Source organism: Chaetura pelagica, unplaced genomic scaffold, assembly GCF_000747805.2.
Source record: "Chaetura pelagica isolate M959 unplaced genomic scaffold, ChaPel_1.0 scaffold405, whole genome shotgun sequence".
Lineage (NCBI taxonomy): Eukaryota > Metazoa > Chordata > Aves > Apodiformes > Apodidae > Chaetura > Chaetura pelagica.
In genome coordinates this window covers 4504949-4520904 of record NW_009953489.1, presented here as the reverse complement: position 1 = coordinate 4520904, position 15956 = coordinate 4504949, and the positions used below count along the sequence as shown (strand labels likewise).

The 15956-nt window shown below is 54.9% G+C and overlaps 1 protein-coding gene across 1 annotated transcript; it reads right to left on the bottom strand.

Moving 5' to 3' along the window:
- Window positions 1-100: 100 nt before the first annotated feature.
- Window positions 101-7854, bottom strand: RALGDS (ral guanine nucleotide dissociation stimulator; the record flags this gene model as incomplete). The annotated part of the gene is made up of 17 exons (XM_009998973.1): window positions 101-276; window positions 466-580; window positions 714-1006; window positions 1197-1417; window positions 1654-1749; window positions 1897-2018; window positions 2218-2250; window positions 2510-2596; window positions 2682-2759; window positions 3449-3533; window positions 3898-4000; window positions 4118-4334; window positions 4484-4605; window positions 4996-5189; window positions 5368-5442; window positions 6901-7094; window positions 7735-7854. Coding segments are annotated over 17 exons (2331 nt in total), but the record flags the coding sequence as incomplete, so codon positions are not given.
- Window positions 7855-15956: the final 8102 nt, after the last annotated feature.

Genomic DNA, 15956 nt, shown 5'->3' with positions numbered 1-15956 from the left:
CCTCCTGCCGTGCCAGGCGGCACAAGGACCGGCCGCAGCCAAGCCCGGAGCTACCTGCCCCCAAGGCCCCGTCGGTGATGGGTGGGCAGTGGGGCTGTGGCTAGAAGATGCCTTTGGCAATCTTCAGGCCTTTCTGCTTCATCCTGGGCAGGGTGGAGCTGGAGCCGTGCTTGATCTTCACCCCCTTGGAGAAGCCCCGCTTCTTCAGCACAAAGTCGTAGTTGGCGGCAGAGTTCATGGCATAGAAGACGTTGGCGTTGTCAGGGATCTTCAGCTCTGGAAGTGACCAAGGACAGGAGTCAGTCAGGCACTTCTTCTCTGACAGGGCACCACAGTGGGGCTGAGAGATGTCCCTGGCTGCTGGGACCCCTCCGCTGTCACCTCCCAGCCCAACTTCAACCCCGCGCTGCCCAGGCTGGATGGGGATGCAGGCACCAGGAGAGCCCCCTGCACCCCAACACACACCTCTCTCCTCTGAGATGATCTGAACCAGCTCGTAGTCTTCAGGCCGGTCTCCATCCAGGTTGTGTTTGGCCATGGCCTTGCGGATAACAACCGGAGTCTTGTCCTGACTCGTCACCTGTGAGCGCAGAGCTTTATTAACCAGGGGATACAAAGCCCTGCAAAGCCCCCACCTCCTCCCAGCCGTGCCTACATCCGAGCAGGATGAGCCACCCCCCTGCCCGGCGTCACCACGGGTTCCCCATACTAACCAGGATGCTCTTGTACATGTTGCCGTTGTCCACAGCCAGGCTGACACGGATGATGCAGCAGTCGTCGACCTGCTGGTTGTAGAGGGGAAGCGAGAGGGAGGAGTAGCTGGAGATGCCAGAGACCGAGCGCTTGTGGGTGCGAGAGGCCGTCACCGGCGTGGAGGACACAGAGGAGGAAGAGGCACTGCTGGAGCCCGAGCCGATGCCCGATGTGTCCAGGGAGGAGAGGGAGGTGGATTCCCAAAACTGGAGGGCAGGGAGGAGAGGGGATGCGGAGGACACAGTGGTTTTAGCTTCTCCATCGGCCACAGACGGGGCGTACCAGCGCTGGGGGGGCTGCCCCGCCCACAGCACCCGGGGGAGGGAGCCCCCCTGGCCCCTGCCGGTCAAAAACAGCCCCCCGGGACCCCTCAGCCCCCAGCCCCAGCACAGAGCTCAGGCAGGCCCCACACGACAGCCCCACCTGCCTCTGGGGGCCCGGACCCCGCGAGCTGCCCCGTACCTTCTTCTCCTGGCAGTCGGGGGACTCGGGGATAAAGCTGATGTTGATCTCCTCCACATCAGAGCTGCTGGAGCCAGCAGAGGTGACACTGACGGAGTCGGTGGCGTCCCCACTGCCCAGGTACTGCCCACACTTGAGCTGGTCGAAGGATTTGGAGTGGGAGCTGCCGCTGGCGCAGGGCTCGGTGCTGGGCGGCTGCCGGCTGCCAGGAGAGACCCGCAGAAGGTGAGAGCCGGGCAGGGCAAGGCTGTGTTTGGCCAGCCGGACAGAGAGGTAGAGGAAGGTGTCCCTGCCCGTGCAGGGGGGTTGGAACTAGATGATCTCTAAGGTCCCTACCAACCCAAATCGTTCTGTGATCCTACAACAGCGGCCACCCCAGCCCGGTGCCCTGCGCTGCCCCCACCTCCACCCCACACCCTGCTGGGGCCACAGACTCACTCGCTCCATCGCTTGATGATGCCCGTGTTTTTCTTGGCCTTCAAGGTGTTGCTGGCTGACTCTGACAGCGGCTCAATCTCACACGACAGCCCGTAGCTGGGAGGGGAGAGAGGAGGGTTTGAGCCCCTCGTGCTGCCACGGCCACAGCAGGTGCCGAGGGGCAGAGCTGGGGGCTGAGCTCAGGGCAGCTCAGCTGGGGGGGACAAACGGGGGGACCTCCCGGTGCTCCCGGTCCCTGCTCACCTCTCGGCCTCGCTGAGCCGCTCCAGGCTGTGGAACCAGTCCACGAACTGGTCCTCCTGTGTGAAGCTGTAGTTGTTGCAGGCTGACTGAAGCAGCTTGATCTGGGCAATGACTTCAAACTCCTGAAGCAAATAGAAGCTGTGAGACCAGGTCTGTTTGCCAGCCCCAGCCTCCTCCACAAAAGCCCAGCCCTACACATGAAGATCCAGAATCCACCTCCCCAAAAATGAAGAACATGACAGCAAAAAAGGAGAGGGATCAACCCCAAAGGGACTGACACATCCTGGGCTTGCACTAAGTCTGCCAGGGCAAAGCTCTCACCTTCCTTCTCTTCTCAAAGTTGATCAGCCCGCCCTGGAAAACAAAGAGGCCAAGTGTCAGCGTGGAGCAGGCAGAAAAAATTTTTCCCCCCATCCCTTTCTGCCTCCCAGGTTTCTGCCACTGCAATGTGGGCATCCCTGACACCAGAGCAGCCCATTCCCATGGGCTGATGGGTTGGATGTGCAGGGTGCAGTGGCCAATAGAGGACGCACGGGGGACCAGCCTTCCATCCATCAGCCCAGGCTCTGGGGCAGCCGTGTGGAGGAAAAGGAGGATAGATGGAGGTACTTACATCCACGAAATCCTTCATGGCAGTGTCCAGCATCACCAGGTCCGTGAGGAAGGTGCCAAGGTAAGGAATGGTGCCCTGCATCACGCCCTGAGGGGAGAGCAAAGGACAAGAGGGGTCAGCAGAGCTGGGACCAGCCAGGGAGGGGCTGTGGGGGGAGCTGTGTGGGACTCACCATCTCTCGCTGCTGCTGCTGCCGCTTCTGAGCCCTCTTGGGGTTGATCTCCAAGGTGGCAAATTTGGACGTGCCCTCCTGGATGGTGGGGAGAGGAGGGGGATCAGCAGGTGGGAAGCTGCACTAACAGATGAGCTAAACTTCACCCTGCTTTTATCACTACAACTTCCCTTGTGAAGAGGGATGAGGGGAAGAGGAGGAAATCACAGCTGAGCTTTCTCATGGCTGAGAGGGAGCGGAGGCTGAGTGAACAGAAGCTACTGCTCCCACTTCCAGCTCTGTATAAATAGCTCCTCAATGGGATGTTTTGTTTCCTTTTGCATTTTGTGTCCTCTCAGCCCCCAAACCGGAGCCAGGCTGGCAAGCTGCAGAGGCTTCATGGGGAAGAAGGACATTTTTGCTGCAGCCTTCCACGACTCCTAGAACCCCACCGGAAATCAAGAGGACTTTGCAGCGTGGCTGTTAAAATGCAGCTGCCTCTGGGGAGAAGCTGTCACCTGGTGCACTGGATCCCACCCCACTGCTTATCTCTGCTTGCTGAATTGCTCTGCAACCTTCAGGCAAGGAGGACTTTTGGGCAGAGAAGCACAATGCCCAGCCTTGTGCGAAACCCCTGCCTGCTCCTCAGACTCGGCAGGCCCTGCCTGCAGCCCCAGCAGCACTGCCAGGGGTCTGGCCTGGAGGTGGGAACACCACAAAAACTTCTGCCAGCACCAGCCCGAGCTCCCTGCCAGAGACAGGGGAACACAGGTACCACTTGCCTGTACCTTGATAAGAAGCTCCCGGCTCAGCGAGTGGTTGTTCTCATCAGAGAAGATCTCAGAAAGCTCATGGAAAGTGCGGAAGCTCTCCCTGCTCAGGGAGAAATGGGGAGAAGTCAGCAATGGTGCTCCCCTGAGGTTTCCTCCTTGGACTTTCCTTATCCTGCTTGGACTCTTCTGCCCACCCAAAGGATCCCCGCAGCACTCACAGCTCCAAACAGAGTCTTACTGTCTCAGGGCTGTTCCAGCATGTTTGCCATAGAAAGGAGGAGATTATGGTGCTTTTATTTCCTTACCCTCCTTAGGTCCCTGACACCTCATGCTGCTCCCTTGCTTTTTGGGCACACTCCAAGAGGCAATGCTGGAGTGGAGATGATCCCACCTCCAGGCTCAAGGGCCACAACACAACCTCCCTCTCTTAAATCTCCCCAAGGAGGCCGGCAGGCACCCCTTACCTCAGGACCTCATCCCAGGTCTTCTTCAGCCGGTGAACAGCGTTGCACTGCAGAGCAGAGAGGATGGCCCGGAGGGAGGAGAAGGTCTTCAGGATGCGGCATATTCCTGGGGGCAGGCAAGGAGACAGACAGTTAAAGAAAGCCTGGGGATCTGCTGGGATTCTCACAAACCCAGCCCGGGGGCCGAGGTGGGAGGTGAGCAGGATGATGAGCTGTCCTACCCGAGCCACTTCGATCCACCGCTCCACCACTTTCGCCCTCTGCTGCGGCTTCAGGGATCGGTCCCCGAGGCACGTGGCAATGACACAGTTGGCCACACTATTGAACTGTGAGACCGTGGCACGGATGGTGGGTGCCAGGTGCTCCTTGCCCTTCTTGTCTCGCTGGGACCAGATGCAACCCAGGCAGTGGTAAGGCACCACTTTCTTAAACAGCTCCTGGAAGATAAAAGGGATGGAGATGGGTTTCTTTGGGGTTCCTGGGTAGGGAACAGGCCAGGAAGAAAAGGTGGAAGGGATGACAACCCAGAGCAGCAGGTTGCAGATGGGCAGAGCACCATCCACCCAGCTGTAGACGGAATACTCACAGCATCCATCAGCGTGAACTGTTCTGCCACCATCTCTGGGGAGAAGGAGAGGAAATCTGGCTTTCCTTCCCCAACCCCGTTCTCCTCCACCAGCTGGAAGGTGCAGCCACCATGGTCCACAGCTGTGAGAGATGGCACAGAGTTGAGTACTGCCAGCTGGGGTCCACACCAGCCCCCCACCACATCCCACCTCCTGGGCTCTTAATTCTCATCTGGCTTCATGCCTTGAGAAACGAAGCTCAGATAAAAGGATAAGTGATTTTAAACCTGGACACAAGTGTCTGCAGAAGATTAAAGGCAGATTAGCTAATCCACTTAGAAATCCCACTTCTGGGGAGGCTGGATTAGCTTCCCAGTGTCCCTCTGTGTAAACACAGCCAGTGTTCATGGGGGTTCAGCCACGTGGCAAGGCCCAAGGTTTTGAAGACTTTTGATGCCAACTGGTAGCACTCTCTCCACCTGCAGCCCCAAATGACAACCCCCAAAAAAGTGGGAAAGGACAAGGATCCCACCTTCTGCTTCAGACTCGCTCTGCTCCTGCTGCTGGAACTGGGCGAGCAGGATGCGCGCTCGGCGCTCCAGGTCGGAGCCGGGAATGTTGTGGCGCACGTAGGAGATGAGCTGCTTGAGGCAGGCAAAGTCTGGGGGCTTGCGGAAGTCCTCTGAGTACTGGTCCAGCCAGGCACCCAGGATGGAGGAGATGGTGCTGCAGGGAGAGAGGGAACAAGCCCTGAGAATTGGGCACCAGGAGAAACTCGTGTGCATCCTCCCCGACCCCACGCACCAGGAGCGCCCCTGGGACAACACGTGCCTTTGTGTGAGAACTAAAGAGCTATCACCAAAGCCACCCATCCCTTGTTCACCCATAGCTTGGTCAGACTTACTTCTTCAGCTCCATCCTCTCATCCACAGCATGCCTGGCGTGGTCCCCGTTTGCCTGTACGTGGAGTTTGCCGTACCTGGTGGGGCACAGTGAGGAGGCAGTGAGTGTCTGGGCTCAGCTGTGCCTCAGTGCTGCCTCTGCTCCATCTACACCACCCTCAGCTCTGCCTGGAGGCTGGGATGATCCTCCTACATACTGTTCTGCTCCTCCGAGTCTGCCACAGCCCCAGTGTCATGGGAATAGGGAAGCAGCCAGCACGGGCCACCTCACAGACACAACTGGAAGAGCTCCAGCTCCCTGGGAAGTTGTGTCCTCCCTACCCTGCTCCAAAACCTTCAAGCTGATGGGGTTGGGAGAAGCCCAGCAGCCCTCCAAGGCATGGCAGCAGAAGATGCTGGGGTTCTCCTGGCCAAGGGGCCTCAGAAACCAGCCACCCCCAGCTGCATTTCAAGACTCAGGGCAGCCTCACCTGTTAAGCAGCAGGTCCAGCACTTGCTTGGTGGTGGCAAAGGCCCGGTAAGTGCACAGGAAGATGGTGACATAGGTGGAGTCATTGCCCTTGAAGGCTGAGACCAGGTACTCCACCAGCTTCTCCAAGGTCCCAGCTTTTATCGTCCGCACCTTACATGTCTCGTAGAGGTTCAAGGCTGACTCATTCTCAAACTGTCAGGAGAGGGGCACGAGTCAGTGGGCTGGATGAGGACAGACACGTTCAAGCACGATGTGGTCCCACCAGCTTCACAAGCCACTTCTGAGTCTAGCCTGGGACCACACACCCCCTGCAGTGCCTGGGGCTCTTGTGATGGGAGCCAGGTCTCCTCCAAAACCAAATACCAGCAACTCAGCTGAGAAGACCTGAGCATCTCAGAAAGCCCAGGAAAGGTCTCAAAGTTGCTGAAACCCAGATGCAAATCGGGGTCACCTTATTTTATATAGACATAGTACTTAGGGATATGGTTTAGTTAAGGACTTGTCAGTCTTAGGTTAACAGCTGGACTCAATGATCTTGAAGTCTTTTCTAACCAAGGTAATTCTGTGATTTTGCAAAATGGGGCTTCAGACTTGTTTCCCCCCCAGTCCTTGCAGCAGGGCACAGGCCAGTGGGTGCTCCCAAACCCCCACCCCCAAACAAATACATGGTTCCCAGATAAGGCTTGGAAGGAGCCCCCTGGACAGGGAACATATGGAGAGCAAAAAGAGGGCAGGACACAGGCTGATATTGACCCTGACATCAGGTCACCATGTCTGGCAGGGAACACCTGAACAGCCCCCATGGCAGAAGGTGGCAGAGCCCCCAGCTTACCCCCAGCCACCGCTGCCCTTTGTTGACCTCACAGACACAACTGGAAGAGCTCCAGCTCCCTGGGAAGTTGTGTCCTCCCTACCCTGCTCCAAAACCTTCAAGCTGATGGGGTTGGGAGAAGCCCAGCAGCCCTCCAAGGCATGGCAGCAGAAGATGCTGGGGTTCTCCTGGCCAAGGGGCCTCAGAAACCAGCCACCCCCAGCTGCATTTCAAGACTCAGGGCAGCCTCACCTGTTAAGCAGCAGGTCCAGCACTTGCTTGGTGGTGGCAAAGGCCCGGTAAGTGCACAGGAAGATGGTGACATAGGTGGAGTCATTACCCTTGAAGGCTGAGACCAGGTACTCCACCAGCTTCTCCAAGGTCCCAGCTTTTATCGTCCGCACCTTACATGTCTCGTAGAGGTTCAAGGCTGACTCATTCTCAAACTGTCAGGAGAGGGGCACGAGTCAGTGGGCTGGATGAGGACAGACACGTTCAAGCACGATGTGGTCCCACCAGCTTCACAAGCCACTTCTGAGTCTAGCCTGGGACCACACACCCCCTGCAGTGCCTGGGGCTCTTGTGATGGGAGCCAGGTCTCCTCCAAAACCAAATACCAGCAACTCAGCTGAGAAGACCGGAGCATCTCAGAAAGCCCAGGAAAGGTCTCAAAGTTGCTGAAACCCAGATGCAAATCGGGGTCACCTTATTTTATATAGACATAGTACTTAGGGATATGGTTTAGTTAAGGACTTGTCAGTCTTAGGTTAACAGCTGGACTCAATGATCTTGAAGTCTTTTCTAACCAAGGTAATTCTGTGATTTTGCAAAATGGGGCTTCAGACTTGTTTCCCCCCCAGTCCTTGCAGCAGGGCACAGGCCAGTGGGTGCTCCCAAACCCCCACCCCCAAACAAATACATGGTTCCCAGATAAGGCTTGGAAGGAGCCCCCTGGACAGGGAACATATGGAGAGCAAAAAGAGGGCAGGACACAGGCTGATATTGACCCTGACATCAGGTCACCATGTCTGGCAGGGAACACCTGAACAGCCCCCATGGCAGAAGGTGGCAGAGCCCCCAGCTTACCCCCAGCCACCGCTGCCCTTTGTTGGCCGCGTGATGCAGCTGCACTTTCCGGAGGGATATGCTGTAGATCACACCATCCTCCAGCTCTTCTCCAATCTCCTGTGTGGAGCTCTGCACGGGAGGACAAGATACACCGTGAGATAAGAAGGGTGAAGCGTGTCAGAGATGCTCTGTGGGTATCTCAGCAAGGCAAAGCAACAGCTGGCAGGCAGCAGGAGAAACGCAAACCAGGAGACACCAGCCTTCCTGCCAGCCTGTCCCTGGGCCCACCTGAGCCTGCACACAGGCAGAGCCAAGACTTCAGGAAGCTGCTCTGGGTCTGCTCTATGTCCACTGCCCTTCATCCCAGCCCTTCTGCAAACTGGGGCTGTGCTGGGTGCCGGGCAGAGTGAGGATCTCTTGCCAGGCAGTTGAGGAGGCAGGTGGCAGCACATCCCCATGCCCAGCCCTGGCTGCTTTCACCTCCCCAAACCTTTGCCTTTCCTTTAAGGTGACATTGCCACCTGGTCTGACTGAAATCTTGGTAATCTGCCCCTGTGGGAACTGAGCACCTCGGCACACCTTCTGTAATAAATAATAACCATGAAACCAAGCTGCCCGCAAGCCTTGGCAGAGCTGGCTGTGCACACCAGGCAGAAATCCAAGGGGAGAGCTCAGAACTTGGGGAAAACCTTGGGGAGCAACAACAGGGTGGGCTTGGACACAGCCAGGGCAGGTCCTTACATCCCTGAGGACAGGCACCTCCAGGCCACAGCAAGCTATGGGGCTCAAGTTTCTGCTCAGGGGAGATGGAGATCATAAAAAATTTGGTGAGGAAGGAGGGGCTGCTTCTCAGGGCAGGTCCCCAGGCACACAGCTCTCCCTGCCCCACGTGCCAGCTCGGGGCTCGCTGGTGCTTCCAGCCCCACAAGGATAATTCTGTTCCCCTCTCCTCCTCCCCTCACCACGCTCTGCTGAGTCAGTGCCTCTCTTAAGAGGATTTATCCAGATCCTTTTAAACACCGTGGGGAATCTCCCCCACCCTCCATCCCCCACCTCAAATGGTGGGACAGGGTGTAACACGTGGCAAAACGCCCTGCTTGGCAGATGGGGAAAATGCCCCAAAGCAACAAGCCGGGGGAGGTGACAGTCACTGGGGTGCAGGGGCTCAGGGACAAGTGCCCCCTGTGTATCACACTGCCAGCCAGGGACCAGAACCAGCCTCCAGCTTTCCCTGCAGCCTGGCTCCCAGGAGCACAAAAAGCCCTAAACAATGGCAATGAGGCAGGGCTTGCTGGGGAGAAGCTGCCAGAGGGTGAGCCAGGATGGAGCCCCAGGCTGGAGCCCTGGGCTGGAGCCCCAGGAGCAACGCTGCTCCCTGCAAAACATCCTCATCCCAAACCACTCCCTGAGAATGTGGGAGCAGTCGTGCCAAGTGCCCAGCTCCAGATGATGCTGCACATCTCGAGAGACTCTGAGCAGAAAGTGCCAAACACAGCCCTGAGCTGACACACTGACCATGCACACAATGTGCTCTTTAAGCACCATCCTTTACCATTACCATCCCAGCAGTGGTCACTGCAGTTATCACTCCCTGCCCAAGTGCTTGTTATGAGCAAGGAACTAAGGCACAGAGTAACAGCCAAAGAGTAAGGGGAACATTTTAAGAAGCCTCTTGTTCATGGTAGTAATGAATGAGGACAGAGGAACCCCCTGGGCAGGGTTACTGCTTCTTCCTCACTTTCTGCTGAACATACTCTTCTCACTTCATGCCAGACTATGGAGAGATTTGGTTTCCTTAAGCTCAAGGGGTCATGAGGCTTCTAACTCCAGCAGAGCTGTGACTATCAGGAGCACTTCCCAGGATCCACTGGCTCCCAGACCAACCCTGAGAGCACCCTCACAAGGCAGGGGACAGACACACATACTTCCAGACACCTGCATCAGTTCCTCTCTTGTTCTGTGCTCTGGGATAAATTAGGGCATAAATTGATGTTCGAGTATAAACATGTCTGAATCACAAGAACAAAAAATCAGATGCGTGTTGAGATGCCATTAAATTAATAAAAAAATCAATTCATATGAGGAGGACATATGTCCCAGGATCAACCCATGAATTATGGGCAGCTGCTGTGCAACTACAGTGGAAATTATTGCCATAACCACACAGGGGGGGGTTGCTTCGTGTCACGTGTGGAGGATACACCCAGTTTCCATGTGCGTAGAAGCAAATTTCACTTCCTTCCCATATTCAGGACTGTCAAATTCATTCATTTTTTGTCTTGCTGACTTGTGAGATATCCCTCCAAGTTCCCCCTTTGCAAACCACACACAAAGTACTCAGCTTCTCAGCGCTCTTCAGCCAAGCTCATGCCAAGAGCCAGCGAGCTGTGACACTGGGACATTTTCAAATTTGGCTATTTATATTCCACGTGAGCTTCCTCTTTCCTACCACTGCCTCTCCAAGATGCTGATTGTGCATTCCACACATGTTGGTTAAAAACCAGCGAAGCAAAAAGCAGCAGCAGGACGGAGCCAGTGAAGTCCCACTCCAACACCTGCACCAAACGCACATTGTGCCTTTTGCAGATGAGGAGACACAGGGTGGGAGCAGGGCTTGGAGACACAAAACCTTGACCTATGGCTTATGTACATGCTAGTCACCAAGAACTCTGCAATCCTAAGTCTGGCACTCACACTAGGATCTCCAGCAAGTCAACCAAAGGTGAATGCTCTTCAAAATGGTCTCTAAAGGTATCTTGACAGCCAAGTGCTGGTAAATATTACTGCAACAGCTCCTGTTCCCCATTGCCTGCCCCCAACATCTGCTGAAGTTTTCTGCCCCTCAGAGCAGAAGGGGACACAAGTCAGGCCTCAGCCAGCACCACCACAGCCCAACACCCATATGCAAACTCTCCTTCACCAGTGGTTCAACCCTAGCAAGGGAGCACTGCACCACAGCAGAGACAGGGGTGAACAGTTCCCTCCCCTTACTGCACTTTAAACGACTGCAGCAAGATTCAGCAAAGCTGTCTGTTCTGTGAAAGCACCAACTTTGAGCACCTTGATGGTGATGGCATCTGCACCTTCCTACACACTTGTACAGAAGAGACTCGAGAGTGACAGCCAATGCATTTTAAGATGGGCACCAAAAACGGGAAGACATGGCAAATGAACAGCTGACCATGACTCCTCCAGCTCAGCGTGCAATCCATCCTGCTGCTCTCCATAAGCAGGAAAGAGGCCTCTCAATGGAGGGGCACAAGGAAAAACCACATGTTTAACTTAGAGATATCAGACGCCCGACTCGGCAGAGTCGGAGGCTTTTGCAAAAAGCAGCAGTGAGTGAACTCTGCAGGAGTTCATCCCCTGAAACATGAAACTGGAGGCCTGCACCAGATGGCTTGCCTGGTTTTAGAGCCTGTCTCTTCCAAGAGCAGATAGCCCCGGGCTGTGTGAGCAACCAGCTCCCCACCACAGTTCAAAGCATCGGTGACTGCACTGGGGAGGAATTCCTGCTCTGTGCAATAAACTCTTCTACTCTGGTGAATGTTCCAGGACACAGCATGGTGTCAAACCCCACGTCTTCACAGGGAGGTTTAATAACGAGCTCTAAGATGTAGCCAAGGTTCAGAGCCTGGAGGAAGGGCTGTGGTGTGAGGGACCCTGGCAGGAGCCAGGCAGAGAGCAGCAGGGAATCTGCCTTCATCTCTGCTCGGAGGCTGAAGGGAAAATGCAAAAGCCAAAGAGCAAAGGAAAATATTGGCAAGGGATGTGCTTCAGATCAGTCACAAAGGTGGTTTTGGTAAGAGAAGCAAAGCACAGGATTAAGGGTGAGCAGGACAGCATCCCTGCATGTTACACAGACGATTATCCAACAATTACCAGGTCTTTAGAGCTCTGGTCCCACGTGCCCCGGGTTAGCGCATTGGCCTCCAAAGACACAAAATAATGAACTGTTATTGGAAAAAGGTTTTAATTTCAGCACACGTGGAAGAGGCAAAACTGCTTAAAGTGCTTTTGCTGATGCTTCCTGGACAACAGCTGGTTTAGAGATCAAGATGTTCGTGTTAACTTTGTTCCCTTTCAGCTGGGCTACACAAAATGCCTGTTCTACAGACAGGTATAACACAGCACTGTGGTTTCAAAAGGCTGCTGCTGCCACAGGAGAGAAGCAGACACTAACCTTGCCCATGGGAAGCAGGGAACCCAGGCCTGCTGGGAATTAATGGTCTTGCTGACTAATGAGACAAGAAAAGGCAGAGCTGAGCCTCAGAGACATCACCAGGAGCTTCTCACTGAAGCTCTGCGTTTGCACGAGTTCCAAAGGACTTGATGAAAGCTGGTCAAGCCAGAAACAGAAAGTGGGGGTTTGGTCTTTACAAACTCCAGTCCCTTCTCAGAACAATCCTTCCTCACCAGCAATGGGAAATGGGCCTTTCCAGAAACGAAAGAAACCAGCTCCACCAAAGGAGCACGTCCTCCCAGGTTGACACAAGCCCCGAGTTAACTTTCATTTCACCCTCAGGAGCAAACCCTGAACCCATGCAATGACCAACAGCAACTTTGGGGCTTCTTATGTAAACCGAAGCACACGACGTGATGTAAAAGGAAATAGGAAAAAAAGCCACCCCCAGCTAGTGAAAGGAAAACAACTGCAGTTCCGTGAACCCAAGATAACGACCGCAAAAGCAGAACTACCCTCTTGTCCTACCCATCCCAAATAAGCACACGCAGCACAACGTAACACCCTTCCTCACGGGAACTTCCAGGCAAAAAGCCCCAGCCAAAGCTGGCGAGGAAGCTGCTGAATGTTCCCTGTGTTTGTGGGAAGGAAAGGTGCCATGTGCTGGCACCTGCCTGCCCTGGTGACCCACAGCAGCTGCTCCAGATCACCAGCTTCACCAAGGACAGGAGCACTCCTGCTCCCAAACACCACCCCAGGGATAACTGTGGTGGCACTGGGGTACAATGGTTGTCCCCAGCCAAGGCTGGCCTCAAGCATGTCTTCCTGCTCCCAGGCCATGTTCCCACTGTTGCTGCTGGAGCTTGAGTCCCTGCCATGACACGGCTGTGTCCAGCCCCTGCCCTGGGCGCTGGTCCCTGCGTAGGGATGTTAGGCAGATGGACAGGATTCCTTTGGATTTCCAACACTCTCTGCCTTCCTTCCTGCCCGCTCAGAGCTGCCTCAAACCAGGACCCATGCCAACAGCCCATTAAAACATAACAACAAAGGGGGAAACAGGAAAAGAATAGAAAAAAAGGGCCAGAAGCTAAACTTAAATCCACTATGAAAAGGGGGTGTTTTTGCCAGGACATTAAGATAGTGGCGACAGCAGAGAGCCTGTTCTCGCCCCACCAGCAGCTGGGATCTGCAGCCAGGCCTTCCCAACACCCTGAGCTCCACTTTTGCCCTGCTACAGGTGCTCCAGCATGGAAAGCTGCACCCCGGGACCACAGGGAACAGCCCAGGGCTGTGCATCACCCAGCACCACGCACACCCAGGGAGCAGGATGGGGGCACATCACCCCCTAGACACCTCTTGAGGGGATTTTACACCTCCTTCCTCAGGGTCTGGGGCTGCCTGAGGCTGACAGCAGGTCTGATCCTGTCCTCACAACCCAGAGGGGTTACAGACAGTACTCAGAGGTAGCCTTCTCCACCCTGGCAGCTTAGCAAGGCAAGAAAGCAGCGGCTGGTGGATCGGTTACAAAGGCATCTTGTGACTCGCACGCAGTGAGTCAGTGGCTGGAGCAAGGATTAGGAGCTCAGCTCTCTCGTCCAGAAACAAGACAGAGCAGATACACAGGATTCCTCCCCCATTTGCTTTTGTTTTGCTTTTAAAGAAAAGTAAGAGCCTTCCCACACGTAGAGACTTTTTCGCTCTTTTTATGGTCTGGGAATCAAGAGCCAAAGATCCGCAAATATGTTCTGTGTGTGCTCCATCCCCCCTGGCCTCCAAGGGGCTGGATCAGGCCCCTGGTGCAGGGGGTGATGCTGGTGCTGGGGAGATCAGCCCGGCAAAGGGGACTCCCTAGGGAAAAGCAAACTCCAGCTGCAATGGGCAGTGCCAGAGGTGACTGCTTAATTCCACAGCCTGTGGCTCCTACACCCAAGAGACGACCACCAGGACCTCTACCTGGTGGAAACATGGAAACATGTGGAAACACCACCAAAGCAGGTCTTTCCTACCAGGGGACATGTTGGGATGGGCTCCCTTTGCAGCCTGCAGAAGGTTAGAAGAAAACCGAGAGCAGCAGGTTTTGCTTCCTCTCTAAGTCGATGGAGAACAGGATCCTGCCAACACAGCAGTTCCAGCTCTTGCTCCACAGTCCTCAGCTCTGCGTTCGTGATCACTTTGGCGTCCGTTTTGGCAGAATCCCTGCTCAGCACCAACGCCCACGCAGGGTCAGGCCTGCAGACAAGGGATGCAGCTGGCCTGGCTCACAGAGAACAGTCTCTGCTACCCACTCGCTGACAGCCTGCAGGGCAATTACTGGAAGTGAAACCAGAACAACACGACTAGTGAAAACTGGTGGATAAAAAACGAGCGCGCGTTGCTCGGTAAGGGTGAATCCAGATTGAGCCTGGTGCTGTAAGTCATGCCAGCTCAGAACAAAGAGTCTGTAATTCACCAAGAGATAACAGAAAAACCTTCAACAAGCATAAAAGATCAAAAATTGATTATTGCTGTGTGCTCACTAGCACCTGCAAGCCACGTGGAACACGACAGCTCTATGATGCCTTGCCCAAATGCAAAGGAAAAACAGGCATGTTCCCCAAAAAGGTTACAGCTCAAACCTACCTGATCTAGTGTTACTCTGTTGATTCCACTGCTGAAATGGGGCCCTTTTGCACCAAGTGGGTTATTTCTGTGGCAGTAAGACCTGCCTGTGTTTGGATAGGGATAGAGATTAGGCTGGCATTCGAGCTGACATACCTTGAAACGGATTGGTGTGCTCACTCCTGAAGTGTCAGTTATGACTTAACACACATTAACCAGAACAGACAGACTTGCTCATTGCTGCAACTCGAGGGCAATGCTCATTCCCTCCATCTACCACCATCTGCAAGATAGTGAGTTCATCTAACCCAGAGTCAAGTCTTTACATTTTCAGAGACACAAAACCTTGAATAAATATTCTCCTTCTCTCAGATCACAGTTCATGTGACAGTCCAGACAGCCAAAAAATTAATTTTAAGAACAATCAGCTGCTCTAAAACCAGATTATTTTGTCAAACCCTCACTTGTCCCCAGCATGTAACTGACCTACATGAACAAAGGGCACACCTGGGCACCAACAAGGGAAGTGGGATGCACAGAAAGGGCAACACAACAACGATGGCTCCAGCAACCTCCAGCCCAGAGCCAGAAGGTGGCTTTCAGCCCCTTCTGCCATGCTGAACAATCACACCAACCCCATGCCAACATTCCCAGGGAATTTCACCACACACCATTCCCAAGAAACCTGGCTAGGCTGTAAATGGCTGCCTGTGCAAGCAACTCACCTGCTGTAGCTTGCAGAAGGAGGAAAAGAAAGCAGAAAGTCCAATCTTTGTCATTTTCAAGGTGCACAGATTGAGTTGGACAGGTTGGAGGCTGCCCAAAAGCCACGGCCCTGGCTGCCTTACAGTGACTGCTCCATCACCCTCTGTTTCAATCTGAACAAGGTTCATTTCAGTTTAGCTCAGACATCCTTAGATAGGCTGAACCAAAATAAGCCCTGGTGAAACAAACGTGTCCACCTGTGTGTTTTACACTGCCTGGTGTCAACTCACATTCCCTCCATTAAAGCCGGTACAGCTGGAGTGTGGACAAAGCCCACAAACCCAGCCCCCTGCAGCCCCCTCCCCAGAATCCCACCGCCTCAGCCTGCACACAGGAGGATGCCTGAGGGGCTCGGGGTGTCCCCAGTGCACCCAGACCCCAGAGCAGCTCTCCCAGTGGGGTTCCATGGCCCCAGTGTGCCCCGGTGGCACAGGAGCAGCCCCGCCGGGTGGTTCACTCTGTGCGTGTCGGCATCAGGGTGACCCAGTAAACAGCTGAAGCAGAGAAAATGCAGGAACAATCCAGTGCAGGGAGGCAGCGAGGGGCTGCGGGTGAACGGGGAGGGAATAAATGTGAGTCTTTGTTCTTGGGCCGTGCCCCCCAAGCTCCGGGTGATGCCTCCATCCGCTGCCGGTCGCGCTTCCCGGGATGCCCCGCAGAGCTCCGGGCTGAGCCCATGTCCAGTCCTCCTGTC